At 46.2% G+C, this 23,212-nt stretch overlaps 1 protein-coding gene across 1 annotated transcript in view; it reads left to right on the top strand.

The window, feature by feature from the left end:
* Positions 1-1,467: 1,467 nt before the first annotated feature.
* Positions 1,468-23,212, top strand: part of LOC119440204 (three-prime repair exonuclease 1-like) — a 163,876-nt gene continuing 142,131 nt past the window's right edge. Inside the window, exons 1-3 of the mRNA XM_049661037.1 lie at positions 1,468-1,567; positions 3,879-4,036; positions 16,981-17,087. Of these exons, the coding sequence (XP_049516994.1) occupies positions 1,499-1,567; positions 3,879-4,036; positions 16,981-17,087 (334 nt within the window). The 5' untranslated portion in view covers positions 1,468-1,498. The remainder of the gene's footprint in view (positions 1,568-3,878; positions 4,037-16,980; positions 17,088-23,212) is intronic.

Below are 23,212 nucleotides of genomic sequence, written 5' to 3'. Positions count from 1 at the left end.
TAGCCATTGTAGAACTGTCAGGAGTGGTTGCTTTCATTACGTTTGACCTGTGCTGCTTATGATAATTTCAAGCAATACGGTATAAACTGCATGCACGCGACAAGCGACGCAACAGACATAGCTGTCGCACCGCACGCGAGCGACAACTTTGAGCGACATCTCCCCGGTGTTGCTGGTATGAGGGCTGCAAATAGGTGCCAAACCTGGCGTGATGCGTGCTTTATTATTTTAAGTTGATGTGTTTTACTGTAAAGAACAGCATAAATATTTCTTAAGGTCTTGCACTAGGTTCTTATCCTTGCACGTATCAAAAGTTAGTTGTTCGCTCGTTCCGTGCGACACTCAGTAGTTCTTGACTGATCTACATCCTGTTCCGGCTTCACGCTATTGGCTAATAGCTCATAGCACTTTTGGGCGACCGAGCGACAAATTCTAGATTTCCAGAAACGAGCGATTGAGCGAAAAGCTCGAACGAGTGATCAGTTCGCGCGACGGCTTGTTTCGTCGCTCATTGCCGTCGCGCACAAAATTGCTCTCTTGTGGTTTTGGCTTATGTTCTGTGTGTGATGACTGGTATTCACAACCCAGAGTAAGGAGGTCTGTCCACAACCTGAACGGCAGGTGAGAAGCTTTTTATCCTTCCTAGTAGATGTCGTGGTGAAGAAAAGGCCATGGTCCACACGGTGTACTGAGCTCCAACTTTGCTGCAGTGAACACTAGCATTATTCTTGTGTTGTACTTTAGATATTCTGCACTTTGGCCCAGAGATACATGGGCATGCATGTTTGTGTACTTTTTGTTGTCTTCCTGCATGCTGCTGATGAAATAATGACCTTTTCATCTTGTTCTTTTGCAACCAGCTGAAGTGCAGGACCTGGTCAACCGCTTCACTCAACAGACTGTCCAGGTAAATAAACCAGACAAGCCCATGCAGTCACCTCAAGTGCAGGCCACAACAGTGGTGCCATCCAATGAAGGAACCATGCCTGTGTGGATGTCCAGCATCAATCCACTGGCATACTTTCAGATACAGTCACCAGACAAGCCCATGCAGTTACCTCAAGTGCAGGCCACAACAGTGGTGTCATCCAATGAAGGAACCATGCCTGTGAGGATGCCCAGCATAAATCCACTGGCACACTTTCAGATACGGTCACCAGACAAGCCCATGCAGTCACCTCAAGTGCAGGCCACAACAGTGGTGTCATCCAACGAAGGAGCCATGCCTGTGGATTTGTCCAGCATGAATCGACTGGCACACTTTCAGAGACAGTCACCAGACACGCCCATGCAGTCACCGACACGCCCCTTGGAAACGCATGCCCTGGGCAACCACTTCACTCAACAGACTGTCCAGGTAAATAAACGAGACAAGCCCATGCAGTCACCTCAAGTGAAGGCCACAACAGTGGAGTCATCCAATGAAGGAACCATGCCTGTGGATTTGTCCAGAATCAGTCAACTGGCACACTTTCAGATACAGTCACCAGACAAGCCCATGCAGTCACCAACACGGCCCTTGCAAACGCATGCCCTGGTCAACCACTTCACTCAACAGACTGTCCAGGTAAATAAACAGGACTGCCTTGGTCAAACTTAAATGTCGAGAAAGACCATTACAGTGGCTCTGCATGTAGCAAAATGAGCTTGCATAGTGAATTCAACTGTTTCTGGTAATCTATAGAGATTGTTCAACTCAAGTGTTCAGCAACATCTGGCTGAAGAAAGCCCTGGAGGCCCCGCAGGGGCGTCTGTGTAAGTAGGCGTTTGGTGTGTTGCGACACCACGTACCCGAGCACATGAGGGTTGGACCCTCCCGCGTCTAACCGTGCGCCGCTTAACGATATCCGGGGAAAACGGGATCCTTGGGGTTGACCCGATGCCGGGTGTTTGGACCTTTATGGCCCCCCGGTAGAGGCAACGCACCTCTTTGGCCTCTGCTTCACGTAGACGGCACCCCCAGGCTGACCTACCCGGGGAAAATCGGTTGTTGCCTTTTCCTGTCTCTCTCTCCAATCTTCGACTTTCCCTCTCACTTTCCATCTTTTCTGTCATCTCTTCACTTCTTTTTACTTTAGGTATTCTTGGCAGCGAGTGTTAACCTTGTGTGGTACAACCAACCTTTGCTGTACATTTTTTGGTTATAGCAGAAACGTACAGGAGGCGTCCGCTGGGCTTGTTCTTTATAAGACCTGCGGCGTCCCCTTGTTGGGCTCCACAGTGGGCAGCGGGCGTTGCTACATAAAACTGATGATTTTCTACGAAGAATTCCTTTCCAAAACTCCCTGATCACCCTCATAAGTGAGGACTCACTGAAGTATTTCAGTTTTATGGCCTCCAACGTGAAAACTTTCCAAGGTATCATGTGATACATTCTTAAAAACCAGAAAAGAGCAAGAGAGTCGTCTCACCTTTCCTTGTAGCAAAATGTCTGTCTGATTCTATAGGCCCCGGTTACAAAGCTACGAAGCTAGCTAGTGGTGACCTCCTTTTGGAAGTTAATGATAAGCCACATGAAAAGCTACAGAACGTTGTCTCTTTTGGGAAAATTTAGTGACCTTGACCACACACTGAACTATGAACACCATTCGCGGCATTATTTCCGATGGAAATATGATGGAGTTAACGGAGGCTGAACTTTTAGAAGGATGGAAAGAGCAAAATGTGATCAATTTGAAACGGATTAAGATGAGGCGCGACGGGAAAGAAATTCAAACGAAGCACCCTATTTTCACCTTCGGCTAAGTGTGCTCCCCAAGACAATCGATGCAGAATATGTCAAGATCCGGGTCAGACCGTGCGTAATGAACCCTCTGCAACTGCCAGCGATTCGGCCATAGTTCACAGAACTGCTGAGGCCACCAAACGTGTGCGAAATGCAGTGCTAATGAACACCTCACTGAATCATGTGATAACACCCTCCACTGTTTGAACTGTTATGGGGAGCACGCCGCGCACTCGCGGTCATGCCCATCATAGAAAAAAAAAAGAAATCGTAACTATCAAAGTGAAAAAGAATATTTAATTTAAATACGCACGCAGGCGGGTATCCTACCTACCAAAGAACAGCTTTGCCGAAGTGGCGCATCGGGGGGCAGCGCCACTTAAGCTTAAAAAAAGCTTAAAAGCTACAATATGAAAACAAAATTTTTATTCTGTGCGGCAAATCCCCCTGAATAAAAAAAAAAAGATTGAATGTTATGCTTGCCATGTTTCTATACTCGGGTAGCAATGAATTGAATATTCACATTGCTTAAAAAAACACAGCAATATCCGACTTTCTGAGTATTTGTGGAATATTTAATGAAAATTTAATGCTATGTATTGCTGGGGACTTGGCTTTCCAGCATCTGCACAACATATCCATGGTTGTTTTAGGCAGCAAACAAAACCTCTGAACAGCTCCCTATAAAACATCAACTTTGCACAATGGAGCCTTGGCCCAACAAAGTCTAGCATTGCTTTATACGGGAAATATTTAGACTACCTGCAAACATAGAAAATGAGGCTGTTAAAATATGCCCAGCCTAATGTTAAAATGTCAGCACACCCTGCTCTTATTGAAGTTTCTGTATTTCATCCTCTTAAAATGACTGGTGAGTGAGCGATGAAATGTCTTTATTAAAAACTAAATGAATAAAATAATTTACAAAAGTTAAGCATTAGAAAATAAATTCACGTATGGCTTCAGGGCATAGGCATTAAATTAATTCATTATGCTGGTTGCTTCTTATAAAATCAAAGAGGCTCATATAGATGGGCTGGGTGTGTTACGTTGACTATTATATAAAGACCTGATTGTGTGCACCACGTCGACACTCATCTTGAGATCGGTTCTGCTGGAATTTTTCTCAAATGCCTTGCTCATTTTTTTGCAGCAGCAGACGCCTGCTGCGTCAGTGGCCCGGCCACGCTTGTCACCTGTGCTTCCAGAGCCAGTCAAGACGCTGGTCTTCTTTGACCTCGAAACAACAGGCCTGCCCTCCAAGGACCTGCCAGTAAACATAACCGAAATTGCCATGGTGGCTGTGGACAGGTGAAGGTCACTAAGTGCAGCGGATGTCTAAGCACAATGATTTTTGAAACTGAGGGAATTAGTGTGAGGGGGGGGGGGCAGAAGTGCTCATGCACTTAGATTTAGGTGCGCATTACACCCACTGGAGCACCTCTGTTAGCCCCAGTGAAGTTTTGAGACAAAACACCGTCAGTTATGACCATATATGCTTATTTGAGAATCACAGTGCCAAGTTGAGGGAAGTACTTAAGAAAGAGCTTTTTTGAAGTTGTCCAAAAAGCAGTCACTTATGTCATAGACTCCGCACTAATGATGGGAAGTAAACAGATTAGTTCATTGAAGTATTTACAAGGGAATTGAATGTAAAACTTATTCGGTATTGTCCAAAGCAAAGTCTAACAAATATCTTTTGATAACGTTGGGACTACAACAGAATTGAATTGGGGAGTTTTACGTACCCAAAATCACGATTTGATTATGAGGCACGCCATAGTGGTGGACTCCGGTTTAATTTGGACCACCAGGGGATCTTTAACATGCCCCCAATGCATGGGACACTGTCGTTTTTGCATTTCGCGCCCCCATCGAAATGCGACCGCTGCGGCCGGGATTTGGTCCTGCGACCTGGTGCTTAGCAGTGCGACACCATAGTTGCTAAGCCACCGCGGTGGTTGGGGCTACAATAGGCATTATTGGTGTAACGAATATTTGTTTCCTTGAGTTGTTTAGTTCTTCTCTGTGATGCTGTTGTCATTTTCTTTGTGCATTCCACAGTGTGGGACTTATTTTACATTATTTTGAAAGTGTATGCATGCTTTTCATGTTTCACTAATTGTGAAGCTTCTGCTGCGTGTTTTAAACCAAAATTATGCATTGTATTGCTGATAGGAAGTCCCCCATGCAGTTTCAAGCTTTGGCTGCTCCTCCTGTATGTAAATGTCACAGGTTAGAAAGCGGCACCAAGCTGCGCGAAAACTAAAATTCCCTGAAATAGTGCATGGCCAGTATTTTGTAGCAATTCTTTTTCCAATGCAAATGCCTTTTGACAGGGCGGAGCGTCAAACGCAGCCACTTATGAATGCACAAGTGTCGCTTGACCACTCACGAACGTGGAAAGCGCTGAAAGGCATTAACATTGGGAAAGGGCATTGCTAAAAAATCGCGGCCCAGCTGTCCCAAAATGCGGAACATGGCGACAGCAGGTATGTATTTAAGCAAGGTTTAGTGGAAAATGACAGCAATGTAATATGTAAACTAACATGGGTTTTGTTACATTGTATATTCAGGATGTGAGGAGGCTTCAGTGTTCCCTACTCTTGCTTGTGTAATGTCCAGCTTAGCTTAGTCTCGGCAGCGTGGTTTCATTTTCACATACTAAATTGTTTCTGGACTACGTGCAAGAAAAATTAGTGAAGAAATGGACATCCCACTACATGAAAATACTCTGATGGCCCCAGCAAGGCCAGTGCCACCGTGGCAGTGGCAACTCATAGAGTGTGATACTTCGTTTGTAGAGGTCACAAAAGATGCTCCAGAAGCACATATCCAGATGCATTTTCTAGAAATCCAGTTCAAGTACTCGTCCTGCTCTCAGTTTTATACTGATGCTTCCAAGTCACATGCAGGGGTATCTTATGCAGTAGTCGGCCCATCGTTCTCCGAGCCCGATGTACTGCACCCGGAAACAAGTATTTTTACGGCTGAGGTCTATGCACTTTTATCGGCTGTGAAGAGTATAGGCAAATCAAACCTCAAAAGATCAATAATATTTACAGACTCCCTAAGCGTCGTAAAAGCCGTCATGACTCTACATAGACACAAAAACCCTGTACTTATTGAACTGTATTCTGCTCTGTGCAAGGCATACCTGTCTAACCAGCATATTATTATATGCTGGGTGCCTGGCCATAGAGGCATCGAGGGCAATGTTCTAGCTGATGAAATGGCCACATCAACTACATCGCGAGCGCTTAACCCTATCGCTTCAATCCCTGCCAGAGATCTCAAGCCCTGCTTGAGAAAGAAACTTCGAAGTCACTGGCAGCGCTTGTGGGATGCCGAAACGAACAATAAGTTCCACTTAGTTAAGCCACAGATAGGTCCCTGGCATCTTGTTACGAAAGTACGAAGAACTAATGTCCTATTCTCTCGTCTGAGAATAGGACATACATACGGCACCCACAATTTTCTCTTAACGGGAAATGACCCGCCAACCTGTGGTAGATGTGGAGAGAGGCTTACCGTGCTCCACGTCCTCGTGGAGTGCAGGGAAGCCGAAAGAGAGAAAAAGGCACTTTCCTCTAGCATACCGGTACCGTCTCCCTCTCCATCCAGCTACGTTTCTTGGCGACGAACCTCTCTGACAATAAGGCTGTCCTGGATTTTCTGAGCGATGTAGTATTGCATGTTATTTGCCCAATAATTTCGTTGCACATCCTCTCTCCAGAGGATGTCGCCGCGATAGTAATTTTGCATAGCACGCGCCTCCAGGCCCTTGCGTTTCAAAGGGTCTGTCAAGGCAGCAGTGCTTTTTGAAAAGTTTTATTTGCGATATATTTTCGTTTATCTTCATTACCTTGCAATTTCTTCTTTCATGTTCATAGTGCACCTCATTAGCCATTGCCATAATTTTATTACATATATATTTTACGCATTTTACAGCAATTGTTTTTAGGCCCTTTTACAGCCACGATACGTCTACCTTTTGCACTTCATTGCTCCATTGTCAACTCATGAACACTGGCCTGGCGCTCTTTGGCCATACCTGGCCCTTGCGCCATTAAACACCATACATCATCATTAAATTGTTTCTGGGCCTGACCCTCACTGGCAGCTCCTCCGTGTTAGCATCAAGCCCCTAGATTGGCCACCGAACTTCATGATGTAGCTACAATCCTAGCTGATCCTATCTATAGCTCTATTTTGGCGTGTGTTTGGCTTTATCATGTGCGAAAATTCACGAGCCTTTGCTGTACTGTGGTCCTGATCCTGTACATCAACCTGTGATTATGTGATTATCTTTTGTCAAGGACCTATTAATTGCATCTTTTTGTACTTATCCTTTTAGGTGCCTACACGCATGTACGCAAGTTCTTGTACTATAACAGAGGGCCAGTTAGTGGGGCTAGCAGACCAAATGAGCTTTGTTGGCTTAAGCGCCTTGAGTTGAGAAATGGCTTGGTTCCTTTAAAGGGTCACTAAGGAAAGAAAAAAGTTAAAGGGACCCTGAAACAATTTTGACGATTGTGTACAAATGTACTGAGTTGTTAGAGTAGGTCCTTCTGATCATTAATTGACGCATCTAAGTGCTCCATGTAAAGCTGTAATTTATTTTAAGCTTTTAAAAATGTACATCGCTACCGATTGCAGCACGCCAAGCGGCTGATTTTTTTGCCCAGATGACGTGTTTTGCCCAGAATACGTCACTAGGCCAGCTATCCGATTGGCTGCCCAGGGCGCATCATCGATAATTTTTCCAACATTATGGTGAACAAATGTTATTCGTAATAGTTTAGATGTTAGTTAATTTGTTTCTATAAAAAGAAAGTAACAGAAAGAGAATGCACAAGGACATGTATCACTTCACAAAAAGCACTTGCGGCCCACAACAAATGTCGTGTGCTTGTGTTACAACGTGCTCCGTGTTGACGAGAGCTGCACGGTCAGTGTTGGTCTTGTTCTTTCTTTTCGCAAGCACCATGGTTCGCCCTTGCGTTGTGGGCTGCAAACGTAGCGATCGGCGACATGTTAAGCTGCGACATCTTGCCCCACTGCAAGGCAGCAGACGAGCGCAGTGGCTGCAGCACATCGGACTGACGGTATCCAAACGGCGCCAGCATCTACGCGTTTGCGGCCGTCACATCACGTCGAAGGATTGCCACAATAGAATTTAGCTTGTCCGGTATTCAGGTGAACGCAAGCGTAAGTGTACTGGCTGTTTTACCATGTTTTATGTGATGAACGGAGGGGCAAACGTGAACTGCTTGCACGGTGCAGCCACCTGGTGGCACAAAGCTCAACCAAACACACAGCTAATATAGCAGTAACCAAGTTTTTTCTACTTTGCTGCTGGCTCAAATTTTTGGCAGGAGCGTAATCTTGAACACGTTGTCTTTTTATGTTTCAAATGTTTTACACTTGGTTACAGGAATATTAGATCTGTATTTGGCTGTTGGAGCTCTGCGCTACCAGATGGCTGGACCGTGCATGCCGATCAGGCTGCTCACGTACGTCTACGAAGCTCCTTCATCACAGCGGTATGGAGGGGCTTTAGTTTACGCATCTGGATATCCGTAAAAACACCCAGCCCGCCTGTGGTTACCGGAATACCGGACACGCTCAGTGCTGCGACAGAACGCTCGCCACGCATGCTGCTTGATCGCTCTCGCTGGCGATCGACGGCCGGGCGGCTATCAAAGAGGTTGGCGAGCCTTCGCGCGCTGGCTCCAAGACAACCGGAAATAGACGACAACGTACGTAACAACATGACGTAGAGCCAGCACAGGCGGAGCTTATCCCCGATCACTCGGCGAGCGAGCTCAGGAGGAAATGCATTGCTAGGGAGGAGGCTAACATGCAATTGTCCATAGCTCTCTTAATACGAGACGCTTCACTTAAATTGTGACCCGAATGTTTTACTGTAGCTGCACCCTACGCGTCTACAAAATTTGTCCGAACCGCTTCAGGGACCCTTTAAACTGCAGGTAAATTATGCTACTAGAATAATAATAAAAAAAAAATAACGAAGCTTGGTAAGGCCCGAAAAGGTGCAAAAATGAAAGATGGGTGGGGATGCCTCTAAGTTACCATACTAGCCTGCTGTGTCTTGAATTTTGACGTCTATTTGAGCCTAGTTTGTTTTTTATTGGTAAAAACGGACGTCATTGTATTCTATAGATGCAAAGGCCGAACCTAACAAGTTTTGAGAATTTCTACTGCACTACAACGGCTCAGATACGAGAATAGCAGGGCAGCTGTAAATGTTAATTTATGTTATTCAGCATGCTGAATTAATTCTTGCTTGACTGTTTTTCTCATGGCGTCGAAATGTGTGGCACAGCTTAAGTCTTTTTCGAGCATGTCACTAAACAGAGACAAAGAAGTCGCTAAACTTTCGCTAAATTCTGCTGTTATGTCCCTAAAATTGTCGCGGAAACTGTCGAGTGACTTTAAATGATGTAATTGATTTGGAACACTATAAAATTAGCTAATATGTTTTGGCATAACACATCTACCAAAACATACATTCGTCTAGTCAGTGCAGGTGAGGAATTGACAGTAAATTTACCGGCAGGGTGCGGAAGGCTTTAAATTTATTACTATGCTTAGAAAACAACAGATGAAAGGTGAAATTTTGTGCTTATCTTCAGACTGCAATGTTACAGATCCAGCACAGTTCAAAATAACACGGGTAACTTGATTTTTTAATGGGAAAATGCACTTGATCCAGCGTACGCCCTGACATTTGTTATCACAGCGATGACAATTATGTGACCTTTATACAGGCAAATGCCATGTCTTTCTCAACTGGGAAGCTCAGTATAGTATTGATTTCTCTGATAGTCGTGAAAAACGGAAGCTGTGCATTCCGATTCACATAAACAAGCGCAGCCGTCGTCCAGTCGAACAAATTTAGTGAAACTGCAGGTTCGAGACCTGTGTGAATGGGTGTTCTTAAAAACAAAAACAAAAAGCATTTTGTGAGCACAATGGGAAGCCTGTTTCTTTAAGTGCAATTACATAGCGTATGGCCTCCATGATTGCAGAGTGCGAATGCTTCGGCATGACACAGTTTCCACGTGCTGTACAGCCAGTCTCGGCAGTCTATACTTGCAGCTCTTGAGTAATGAAGTATAATCTAGAAAGCCGTTTCTGAAGCAACTTTCTTAACTTGAAGGCTGCTAAAATGTCGCCAAATTGTTCAGGCTCTTGTTAATAAAGTCACTGGTTGCAAAACAGAAAAATTTGTCGCTATACAAAGAGTTCCTAAGTCTAGTGAAAAATTAGTTAAAATGGCAACAAGGGCTGCAGGATTCTCGTACACATTTTCGGTGAGCATATGCAAGCTTCAAGTGGGCTGTGTTGCTTTCAACAAATGTGGCATTACATCAACTATTATTTGAGTCTGATAACCTGCTGTTCGAAGTCATCTGAAATGCCTTTGTTGTAAGAATGTTAGTACATTTGTTGAATGATACTCGCATTCTCTTTGCCTGAACCTAGCATTGAGGTTGTTTTGTGCTACATATATCTGGTAAGCACTTTCTAAAAAGGAGAAAGCGAACAGTTTGCAAACCAGTTTGTAGGAAACCAGCAAACCGGCTTCCTCTCCGGGAAAGAACCGCCACTCACTTACCGAACCACGAATCACTCGCTCTTTTTTGAGCGGCTCAAAAGATTCGGCTCGCTCTTGAGCGGAACTAGAGATGGGTCGCTCATGAGCGAGCCGGATCTTTTGAGCCACTCAAAAAAGAGCAAGTGATCTGTGGTTCGGTAAGTGGGCGACGGTTCTTTCGGAGAGAGGAAGCCAGTTCTCTCTCATTCAGTGAGCCGTGCCAAACGTTCCGTCTGAGCCGGGTCTTCTGCTGGGTTTAGAAGTTTCGTATTCTGACAGACGAGTGGTGGCTGCTGGCGTGGGCAGACTCTCGCTACTCTTACTCGCTCGTAGTGTGTGGTGTGCGCAGCAGTCCCTTTGGTTTTTTGTGCGTCCCAATGCCACCGAAGGGAGAAGTAAAGAAGCCTTAATTGACAAAGGATGGTAGCGTTCGTTGCCTGCTGCTGTTTGAACGATGTCTCACGACTCTCACCGATCGCACATCGTGCGCTGGTGCAACAACACTTCGAAGATGGTCTTCCGTGTCTTTAAAGGGCCCCTAAAACACCTCAGATATTTTTTGAACATTGCAAGTAAACAGGCGCATTGAGTTCAGAATGCCGTCACGATCAACGATGCCAAACGCTGCAGCGCTACGCGCCGCGCCACAAAACCAAAAAATCAATGCCGTCCTCCTCCCCTCACCGGTAACCTCAGCGGTCGTCATGATGTCAGCAGGGGGAATCTGGTGATGTCAACGGCGGAAACGATGTCCATTGGTCAAACAAGAACCTATGACTTCCGGTTTGTCTGCTAGCAGGTACGCGCACTGCCTGCTCGTCCTCGCGGTGTTGCTCGCTTGTGCGCGCTTGCGCATAGGTAATTACAGCCCGCAGCGCAAGTGCCAAATAGCTCGTGTTCCAACACAGTCATGCTTAGCGGCATCATCAGCTGCGCGAACAGAGTGCGACAGTGTTGGCCTTTCCAGACGTGCGTGCAACACAGGGTCTATAGCGGCACGCTTCGCATAGCACGTGCCGGCACCGCAGCAACAGCGGGTAGCCGAGAAGTGCCGAGTTCACGTTACCGGCACGCTAACTCGCCGCACGCCGTTTGGCATTCGCGGGCCGCTGTTCGACAGCAGTTTTGCTCGCGAGCGATGAGATTTCCTTGCCGTACGTAGAGAGGATGAGACCGGGACTCATTTGTGCGGCAGCCTCACCGCCGCTGATCGCTCGACGGTGCCATTATCGTCGCTAGGCCTTTTCCGGTTCCCTTCAAAGCTAAAGCGGACGGCGCTTTGAAATGAATTACCGACGCTCACAAGCTGCAATATTTTATTATCGTTGTTATTGCGCTTCGCAAAGAAGAAAAATACGCTGATATTAGCGGCACCGTTGGCTACGATGCGAGCACAACCGAGCCGGTCGTCTCCCGTCGGTAGCCGTGCACTCAGCTGCAGCCGATGTTTTCATTGCCGGTGGCAGAGGCGCGCAGCTTCGCAGTCGTCGATTGGCCCGTTAATCGTGCAGCGGGCGGGGCGCCGGCCGAACTGTTTACTTTGGACACCTCTCGCGCGGCAGACTGGAGGCTGTATTGTCGTGCACATATGTGCCGCTAGCATGGCTTGCGTGGACGTGGCTTAACCGGAAGTAGGCAGTGTTTTGAGAAGCGCGTTGGTGATGACATATGTCACGTGACATTTGGAACAGCAATCGGCGAGGAGGAGAGACCAGCCGTTGCAAAGGAAAGATCGAAACGAGCGAGGGCCGTTTTTTTTATTATCAAACGCGTGTAACTCCGCTATTACGGCACCATTTCGAAAAATTCTCGCGGCTACGTGTTCGTTGTCGACTCATGCACAACTGCAACACCACAACTAAATTTCGACCTCTGGGTGGTTTAGGGGCCCTTTAAAGACAGGTGAACGTGCAGTTTATGTTCTGGTCTTCATTTGTGCTAATTAGTGTAGTCATGAAAATGTCGCCCATGGCATCCACTTTGCATTTTCTGAGCGTGTATCTTAGTGCGTCAATAAAACGAGGCCAATGATCTGTTGTGTTGTAATAGAACTTGATTTCGTTTTTTCTTCTTTTTTTGTCTTGGCGCATGATGGCATGATCGCCAGTATCGCGCGTGCACTCAAGAGAAAAAAAAAATGAAAGGTACGTGCGGCAGTTTTGTGGATCTTTAGTATTTTTTTTTGTACTTCAAGAAATTATTTTGACATTCATTTTGCATGGCTGTACTGCGCACTCATATTATAGTGAGCGTGCGTATGTGAATAATTGAATAAAGTTGAAAGGTAATGTACTATAATTTTGTGTTTTTATTTTGACCAAAGTTGATTTTAAAGTACCACAAAAACAGAAAAGCTCCTGTAATCACGAAGATACATTTTTTTTTCTGAAAAAAGTACGCCGCATTCAGCCTGTTACAGTATTGAAAGCATTTTATCCTCAATATCAGAAAAGAAAGTTTCACTACAACTAAAAAATCACGCTTTTAAAATACGTAAAAATATTTTCTAAACACAGCGAAAATACCAATAACACGGTTATTCAAATATGCATATATCGTTCTTTTTACAAAGCCAAATAACTATAGAATATGCGTAAGACAGGTGACACATTTAAGTGAACCGATAAGCCGTTCAAATGAACCGGTTCATTTCAGTGAGCTGAGCCGTTCCGAGCCGCTCACTGAAGTGAGCCGTTTTGCCCATCTCTACTTTACTGGGCCCTAAATCTAGGTGTTTGTATCATATTTGTTTGCAGGAATTTTACATATCAGCGGCGAGCTTTTTGCAATGCCTTGCGGCGCATTACCACACTGGCCACTGGCGAATTTTTGTCCCTGCCACACTGCCTGGGCCAGTAGTCCGAATCTCGCAGATATATTCGCAGCAGCCATGCGATAGCACTTGGAAAGCGGACAAGCTGCCTTGCCAATGAAAATGAGTGTACAGGATAGCAGCAAAGTGGGTCACGCCCCCCATCTTTGAAACACCGTATCACAGCCTTTCGTTCCCGACGCTGTTCATCTCTTTTTGTATCTTCAAACAACCTCTCACAAGACTAGCTTTGGATTTACACGGCGGGTGCAGAAGTGTCCTGTGACTAATGAGCGTACCTTCCAGCTGCATGCATTTGTACAGACGGCGCATCGATGTTAAGAGGGGGGTGGGAGGGTGGTATGCATCGTGTGAACTTGCAATGATCATCGCGATTTCAGAATCTGTGAAAGGTGGCAAATTATTTGGAAGCCTACAGTGAAGAGACGTCTGCTCTTGACTGTCAGCGCCGACTATGGTCGATCTGCGCAGCACCAGTGATGGCTGCACGCGAAGCGATGGTGCTTGGTGTGTGTTTTCGTTTGTTGCACAGATTCGCCTAACCCACCTGCTGTCAAGATGAGAAAACCCTCCTTCATTTTAGAGGACCACTGGAAAGCTTTCTGTGCAATAAAAGATTGGCATATAACACATTGGTATCCATTACATGTACCTCATTGGTATCCAGTGCACTACTACTTCAGCTTCAAAGGAAAAAAAAGCACTTGATTCTATTGAACTGACATTCTATTTATACAAAAAAAATATTTTCCAAATCATCATACTATACTAGAACTGAGCTGTAATCTGTGCTCGCGTACTGATTTGGTGTTTTCTTTGGAAGGGGGAAGGAAGTCCGTTGCTTCATCCCCGCTACACCTTTAATAGGCGCAGACCATAATGTATATCTTGGAATTCTAGGTACTGAAGCGGGTTGCTTCATCGAAGGGTTCTTCTGTAGCCCCTCGGGAGCAGGTGAAGGTGATGCACAGAACAAAATAATGTGTAACAATTGAAGTGAACTAACGAACAGAGTAAAACATGGGAAGTGCTGCTCAAACATATGAACGAAATGCCATACCGTTGGGGCACGCTCAAGCTAACCCTGGCCCTTGCAGGGCACATGCCGGACACGCGCGCTCTTCCAACAGTGCTCCACAGCAGTTACCCCTGAACTGTTCCACGGGTTGCCTATGAATATCAAGCACCGCACTATTGTTGTAGCGTCCATGACGTCGCATGAGTGTTCGTTCGAGGAGCCTGCCACTGGTGAATGGCACATGCTAGCAGGCATATCGCCAAGCGGTGATGTTGGCGATCCTGACAGTATCTACGTTACAGATAGCTTCTCACATTCTTGTTATGCAATGCTAGGAGACTACCGAGCATGTGCAGCACTGTTTTTTTGCACAAAATTTGTTAGCATTAAATATTGTGATACATTTTGTGATATTTGATACACGATTCAATACTCGGCTTTTTTTCATTTAGTTTTGTATTTGATTCGAAGCCGGTATTCGGTATTTAAACACCCCTACATGAAACCCATGAAGGAGCTGCCGCCAATGAATTTGATTGTTTTCTTGCGTTCAGACGCATTGGGGATTTAAAGAAGGTGAATTGTGTTCTATAGTGGTAGCTGAACTTTAATTCAAACTGTTTCTTCTTGAACAATGCAAGAAATCTAAGATCTCGTTTGGGCTGTGCATATTTTAGATTACTGCATTGTTCATAGTGGTAACAACTATATGGGGCATAATCAGATGCCCATAACTAGGCACAACTGTATGTGTCTAACCTGTTGAGTGAGTATTTGAAATTGATGGTGCTGCAGTGATGTACATTTATTGCACTATGTGCTTTAATGGGAGTAAACTTCACAGAGCATTGAAGCTGATTATCTGGCTGGCTTGTTCAAGTTAGTGGTGCCTTGAATGAACTGCTTTGCTTCCTGAATTCAAGCTTGCGCTGTTCAACCACGCTGTGAGGTTCTTGCTTTAGGTGTACTCCCTTTGTTGTTGGCAACATCCTGCTTTGTTTCCTGAGCTTTCATTTCCCCTTTTCAGAAGCCTGAACAGAGCACCCAAATGACTCGTATTAGAGTAGTTAGCATTCTAGAAAATTGAAGTGAGAAAATTGTTCAGCTCGTGTGCACAATCCCGTTGCTTTGACATCAGCCCCAAGTGTTGTGACATGAAAGGCTGATATAGTTTGTGAAAGCTCATTTTAGTAAACAAACATTGAACAGACACCACGCACAAGTTCTATCCTCCCTGTGTGTTATCTTTTACACTGTTTCTTGGCTCAAGCGGTAATGCTACCGCTACACCATTTGCACCTAACTGCGACGAGAGGCAAATCTGCTACATCCTGCTACATTTCAGCAAAATATGAGAAATCTGTGTCCACTCTGCGCTGAAAGGCTTGCTCGGGCTTTTAAAAATGGAGCCAAGTCCTCAAGCAACATTTTACCGTACCATAAAAAGTGCAGTGGGGTAGACCAGCAGCCGCATTAGCTCCGCAGTGGACCGAGTCAAGCCTCTCCAATTAAGCCTAGATCGTACTGCTGTTTCTTCCGTGGGCTATTGTCTATATTCAATATGGTACCTTCCACTTCGATGTGGGCGGGTTGCTTAGACAACGGGACAGCCTCGCTTTTCAGGCTATCGTGCAGCTGCCGAACCAGACTCTGCGCTCCTCTCCTGTGTGATCAATGTAAAACGGTGACCCTTCAAAGTTTTGGATGCTTTATGGTGTCTCAATCGATCTTTCGAAAATAACGCGCACAATAGCTCAGACATAGCGGCTGTGAACAATTTTTCCGCTATTCAGTTTGTTGCCTATCCCCCACTTTTGTTGCTGTGGCGATTTCAAGGCGCCAGAATGGTGTATGTAATTAAGATTTTGGTCGACTCTGCACCAAACAGCGACTTGGGCCGCTGGATAATGCTGATGCGCCGCTGGTTAGGTCTTGCTGTATCATATGGCCGTGGCAGCAGGTTGTCGTGGCAAGGTGGCCCTCCAATACATTCAGACGAGTGAACCGCTTCGGCGATTGGGTGCGAGATCACGGGAAAGAATGGTGGCCGAAAGCCGAGATTGGGTCCGGGGGTGACATGCCAGTAACTACCCAGAAGGCTTTGCGAATTTTTTTTTCTGCTTGCTGGACGGAATGGGGAGGGGGTCACTTTTAGTGTTTGTACCTTGGATTGAGTTTATGAACCAGTAACAACTTACTGCTTTCACATGGCCTGCCCACTGTAAAAGCCCCATGTAATATTGTTTGCAACCGATTTCATAAACCTGCTCTGAAAGTCCATTTTACTGCTTCAAAATGCCTTTTTGGCTAGTCCAAAAGCTGCTCCCAAATGACAAGGGCCAGTAGCATAACTGCTAAAGCTGCCCTAAGCAGTATACGAATTTTATTCAACTTCATAACACTTCTGAAAAAAAAGGGGGGGGGTGGGGGGGGGGGGAAAGCAGTGAACTTTTTTTTTTGGTTGTGTTATCATTGTCTAGCTAGGCATAATATATGCCAATTTTTTCGTTCTGCCGACACGAGGGGATACATAGTCTGTGCATCACACACATTGTTTTCCCTCTGTATGCAGAATGCACTTGGCACATGGGATGTAAGCCCTGTTGCAATGAAATAAAAACCAGCCAAATAGGCTTTTACTTCATTGTGTGCATGACAGGGAATACAAATAAATCTCGCCTGACTATCACTTTGCATAAGGCTTTCTTGGGAATTATTATGCAAGGAGCCTTTTATTCATTACAGTTGTAGCTTACATCATTTCTTGCTCCCCAATATAGGGCCCACTTTGAGACGCGAGATAAGGCTGAATTTCGGGTGACCAACAAGCTGACACTGTGCCTAAAGCCTAAGACTGCCATGCACCCGATTGCTGCCACGAAATCTGGTGAGTCGCCTCCTCCCTCAAATAATACCTTAATAAAGGTCATTGAAGGCATGCATTTAGTCCTGCTGGAGTTCAAAGGCTAGACTCTTGGAAGGCTCTTAAATCTAATCTTTCTCCATTGTCAAGGGGGGACATAGCTGCAAAGATTTGATGATCTAAGCAACTCCTAGTGGCCTAAATCAAATGCTGCGACAGCAGAATTTGTTGACATGTAATAGCAACAAGCACAAGTGGGATGTGGGTCTAAGTGTCTGTCAATAGAATGCATGTGTTGAGCAGTCCAGAAGAGACTGAGCTAGATGAGATGCATTCCAGCACGTGGCAGAGGTGTGAATCGAAGTGCGCCTTGATGAACATCCTTGGCTGCTGCAGCCAAGGATGGTTGTGCCACAGCCAAGGACACACTCGCAAGCAGTTAAGCAGATGCTTGCAACGAATCATGTTGTACTGCACTCGATTTGTCTAACTGTGTCTCAGAGTTGGGGAGATGGAGCAATCACCCCGATGTCGCAAGACTTGGCAATGCAGCACATGTGCCGCTAACCTTCATAGTTGATGTGGATCCACTACGGGAGTATTGTTGTGGCCTGGCTGTGTTACGTATGTCATAATTTCAGGCCTGTTTCTTAGCTTATTACTGCTGTCGGAGCAACGACTCAAATTGTTTTCTTATTGGAAAGCCTTGTTTTGTGCAGATCTACTTTTTCACTGTATCAGTTGGTAGGATTGTTTACACATGCAATATGTTCAAATTCTAAAGGCACCCGGCGGCTTTTGTAAGGTGCCAGCAGCACGAATGGCAGCAGTAATAGCACTGGCATTTGATGGATACGCCGAGGTGAAGGCGCACACTGCACGTCCAGTTATTTACCACTGTGGTTTTTAAGGCCTGATGAACCGGAAAACAGATTTTTGTGCGTTTGCTCTTGAGAAAGGTTGCCACTTGTATGAGGCAGGTCACATTCATTATTGCATCAGATAGTATATAAAACGGGAAACAAGTGCAGATTGCAATGCAGATGCACCCCACAAACAGAGGTCACCGCGGCAAGCTACGGCGTGAAACTCCAGCAGTTATTTTCTAGATGGTATTGTGCTGTGCATGTACATTGTTGCGTATTTAATCATGTAGATTCATGAAGCATGACAAAAATTACAAAGCCCCGCAGGGGCGTTTGCGTCAGCAGACGTTTGGTGGTTTGCGACACCACGGACCTGAGCACATCAGGCTTGGACGCTCCCGTTTGTAGCCGTGCACGGCTTAGCCATGTCTGGGGAAAGGGGGATCCTGGGGGTTGAGCCGATGCGGGGTGTTCGGACCTTTAAGGCCCCCTGGCGGAGGCAACACACCTCTTTGGCCTCTGCTTCACATAGACGGCACCTCTAGACTGACCCACCTGGAGGAAATCGGGAGTCACCTTTTCCTGTCCTAATATCCCTGCTCTTTTTCTTTATACCTCTCTTTCATTACTGTCCTGTCTTCTCTTATCTTCTATTTACTTCCTATCTTTTTCGGTGGCAAGGGTTAACCTTGTGTGCCTAACCTGTCGTGGTTATGTCGTATTTGATTATAGCTGCGGTGTACAGCTGGCGTCGGCAGGACTTACCTTACAGGAGTTCCTGTCACGTCCCCTTGTTGGGCTCGGTGGTGGGCGGCTGGCATCGCGGCCGAAATTAAGTAAGAATTTATGGCATTAGCTGCATTCCCCAAACTACCTGATCGTCCTCTTTTGAAAAGAGGATGCACCGAGGAAACAATGAAATTTTTTGTCCAAAGTAAAGAAATCTTTCCCTGCTACCATGTAATACATAGCGAAAACCTCGAAAAGACTGTCCGAACCGTTTCCCCATTTGTCGTTGCTAAGTGTCTCACTGACTCACTGGGCCCCGGCTACAAAGTCACAAAAATGGCTAGCGGTGACCTCTTGCTTGAGATTCGCAACAAGCTGCAGTACAGAAATACCTCAAAGCTCGTGACATCTGGTGACATCCCAGTCACAGTGACAGCACATCGATCAATGAATACAGTGTAGACCGCTTATAACGTATGTCGCTGGAGTCGCGAATATCCACACTATAAGCAGTACTGCACTATAACCAAAGCAACAATTTTCAAGGCCTACACATATACAAAACATGTGCACCGAGCTGCCACGTGCATGCGACAGTCGAGGAATGCGGCTGGAATGTTTGCATTCAATTTACAGTCGAATCTCGTTAATTCGAACGAAATCATGCGGCGGCGCCTCCGACCGGCATTGCTCCGGCACTGCCATAGAGTAAAAGCTTAGGAGAGACCCCTCAATGTCGCGTGCGAACAAAACAAAAAGGAAGAAAAAAAAATGCGGCGGAAATTTCACCCTCTCTCAAATGGCAAGGTCGCCGATTCTGCGTTGCGCCGGAACATGCGTGTACGCGCCGATGTCTCAGCCACGCTACTGTAGCCACGCGTAGAAAATAGCAGTGAACCTTCCTTTCTCCTTTATGTTTCCTCTACTTTCTAGTCACTTCTTGACCTTGCACGCTGCGGCTACGGCGCAGAGGGAAGCAGCGGCGCTGTCCCAGGCCGGCCAACGAAGCTGCCCACGCCGGCAAACGCCCGCTTCCCGATAACGGCAGAAAACGAAACTTTGAGGAGCTGGCGCCGGGCCAGCTGGAGTGGCGGCACGCTCATGGCGGCGGGCGCGCACGGTGACAGTCGAAAGGGAGGGAGCCACCGAAGCGGCGGAGTTGCCGATGCGAAGTCCGCTTCCCTGCCGCCCTCCTCCCTCACATTCCACGGTCTCCGCGTGCGCCCTTCGCCGTGCCGTGCCAGTGTCGCCCGCTCCCTGAAGTTTCGTTGGCTGGCGTTGGCAGTTTCGTGGCCCTCGCTCGCTATGCGCGCCGTGAAATTTCACAACTCCCACTCAAGATTCTCGTTTCAGCCTCACTGGCTGTTCGTTCGCACCACGTGCCCTTCTCCTCCACTTCGTCTCTCTTTCTTCCTCGAGCACTCCTTGGGGTGCCCATTTGAGGGGAGCATTCGCCGTCTCCGCTGACTTCCGTACTCCCAGGAAGCTGCACTGTAACCGGTATTTCGTTTCCCGCAACTGCACTATAAGCGATACGTGTATACATGGAGTGCTATGGGAAAATTAACGGGAGTCTGACTCCCGTTAATTATTAACTATATCCGGTCCTGCACTGTAAGTGGTCTATTCTCTACATCCAGAGGAGTCGTTTCAGACGAAGATCTCTTAAGCTTGAGTGAAGAACAGCTTCTAGATGGCTGGAAGGACCAGAATGTAATCAAAGTGCAGCGAATAGTCATCAAGCGTGAAAACAAAGAAATCCCAACAAAGCACTTGATACTCACCTGTGCAACAAGTGTACTGCCAGATTGTCTTGAAACTGGCTACACTAAGACACGAGTAAGGGCATACATAGTCAACCCACGTAGATGCGTCAAGTGCCAACGATTCGGCCACGGCTCACAAAACTGCCGAGGCCTACTGACCTGTGCGAAATGTGGACACAATGAACATAACTCGGACAACTGTACTGGTACACTCCACTGTCCTAACTGCGATGGTGAACATGCAGCATACTCACGAGCATGTCCCACGTGGAAAAAGGAAAAGGAAATAATAACTATCAAGATAAAGAAGAACATTTCTTTCCAGGAAGCATGGAAGCGTGTTTCATTCCTTCATACCTCAGGGTATGCTGATGCGGCGCGTAAGGGGGCAACGCCGCAGCAGACTTCGGCATTTGCCCGGCCCACAAAGAGTGTGGCCACGGTCGTGCCACCAGCCTCCTTGGTGACAGCAGCCAGCGCTGCTTCGCCTTCCTTTAAGCAGGGCCCGTCGACCTCTGGGTTGGCAGGCTCCAAGGCCCCGTCTCATGAGGCGAGGCCTTCACGATGTACACACCGCTCACAAGAGCAGATGTCCAGCGCCTCGCAAGAGGTAATGGACGTTAGCCCTCGCCAGCCGGCGCAGCTAGCGCCGAAGGACCGCCGCGAGTCTCAGGACCGCGGCAAGAAAGACAAACCCCGCATTACGGGGCCTGGAAAGGGCCCTGTAAGCTAATGTACATTAATCTTCTTGTCTTAGCCACACATCACATATTCCTTTTAACATGAATACTGCAATTATACACTGGAACGTCAGAGGTCTTTTTCGGAACCTTGATGACATTGAAGGTCTTTTACACAAGTTTAATCCAAAGGTGCTGTGTGTGCAAGAGACACACCTTAAATCTACACACACAAACTTTCTCTGTCAATACGCCGTTTTCCCAAGAGACCAAGATGACGCGATGGCATCGTCCGGTGGTGTAGCTATTATAGTTGACAGAGGGGTGGCCTGTCGGCAACTACTCTTCCGAACGCCCCTTGAGGCAGTTGCTATCCAAACAGGGCTGTTTGATAAAGTGGTGACCATTACCTCTGTATACATCCCCCCGAATTACCAGCTCTCTAGGGCAACATTTCAGAGCTTTATAGATGAGCTTCCCCATCCTTACGTAGTCGTCGAAGACCTAAACGCGCATAGTACACTGTGGGGTGACTCTCGTTGTGATGCGAGAGGACGGTTAATAGCAAATTTCCTATTCTCCTCAAGTGCCTGCTTGTCAAACAAGAAGGAACCAACATACTACAGCACTACACACAAAACATTTTCCTCCATAGATCTTAGTATAGCGTCCGGCACACTTGTGCTGTATCTGGAGTGGGAAGTCATTAATAACCCGTATGGAAGTGACCACTTTCCTATCACTTTAAACCTTACAAAGCAGGCTGAATGCCGTACATACGTCCCTCGATGGAAAGTCTATTCAGCTGACTGGACGCAGTTTAGTCAAATAACACATTTGCCCTGGGACGATATCCATGCACTTGGCATTGACGATGCAATAACATACTTTACAGCATTTGTAATTGATGCTGCATCAATATACATTCCCCAAACAAACGGGTAACCTTCGAAATGACGTATACCATGGTTTAATGAGGAGTGTAATGAAGCGCGGAAGAAGCAGAAAAAGGCTTGGAATCTCCTACATAACTCCCCCCCACCACAGAAAACCTAATTAATTTCAAGCGGATTAACTCACAAGGAAGAAGAACATGCCGCCGTGCAAAATGGGAAAGTTGGCAAAAATACATTGGTAACATCAATTCTTATACAGACGAAAGAAAAGCATGGAACAGAGTAAACAAATTAAAAGGCTGACAAACTCATCCTCTGCTGCTAGTAAATATCTAGGGAGGTAAATATCCACAAATCAAGCTGATTTTCTAGGTGCACACTTCGAACATGTTTCCAGTTCATCCCACTATTCCGACACATTCTTAAGATATCAACTAAAAGCAGAGCGACTGCCCTTAGATCGCAAAAGCACGCGAAACGAACCTTACAATCCCCATTTAGCATGGCTGAATTTCAGGCTGCACTGAAATGTTGCAACAAGTAAGCACCAGAAATCGATGGAATAGTATATGACATATAGAAACACTTAAACCCTGAAACTCAAAAAACACTACTGTCGCTTTTCAATGCCATGTGGTCTAGACGTCACAATCCGTCCGCTTGGAAAGAAGCTATCGTAATCCCAATTCTCAAAGGGAACAAGGACCCTTCTTTAGCCGTCAGCTACAGACCCATAGCGTTGACAAGCTGTTTGTGCAAACTCTTTGAGAAAATGGTAAACCGATGCTTGATTCATTATCTAGAAAATAACAAAATACTCGATCCTCTGCAATGTGGATTCAGAGAAGGTAGATCTACTATAGACCACCTTGTCCGTATGGAGGTGAACATTCGGGATAAGCCTCATACACAAGCAATTCTTCCTATCAGTATTTCTTGACATGGAGAAGGCCTACGATACTATGTGGTGCTTTGGAATTCTCCGAGATTTGTCTGGAATGGGTATCCGCGGTAACTTGCTGAGCTTTATCGAAAATTATCTTTATAATAGAACATTTTGTGTGAGAGTTGGCAACGTCCTATCACGGGGTCATTCACTCAGGAGACAGGTGTACCTCAAGGTGGGGTACTCAGCTGTACTCTCTTCATCGTCAAAATGAATTCTTTGCATACCGTTATACCGCCCACAATGTTTTATTCGGTATATGTGGA

Source organism: Dermacentor silvarum, chromosome 1 (genome assembly GCF_013339745.2).
Source record: "Dermacentor silvarum isolate Dsil-2018 chromosome 1, BIME_Dsil_1.4, whole genome shotgun sequence".
NCBI lineage: Eukaryota > Metazoa > Arthropoda > Arachnida > Ixodida > Ixodidae > Dermacentor > Dermacentor silvarum.
The sequence above is the reverse complement of the archived record's forward strand: the minus strand, read 5'-3'. Positions and strand labels throughout refer to the sequence as shown.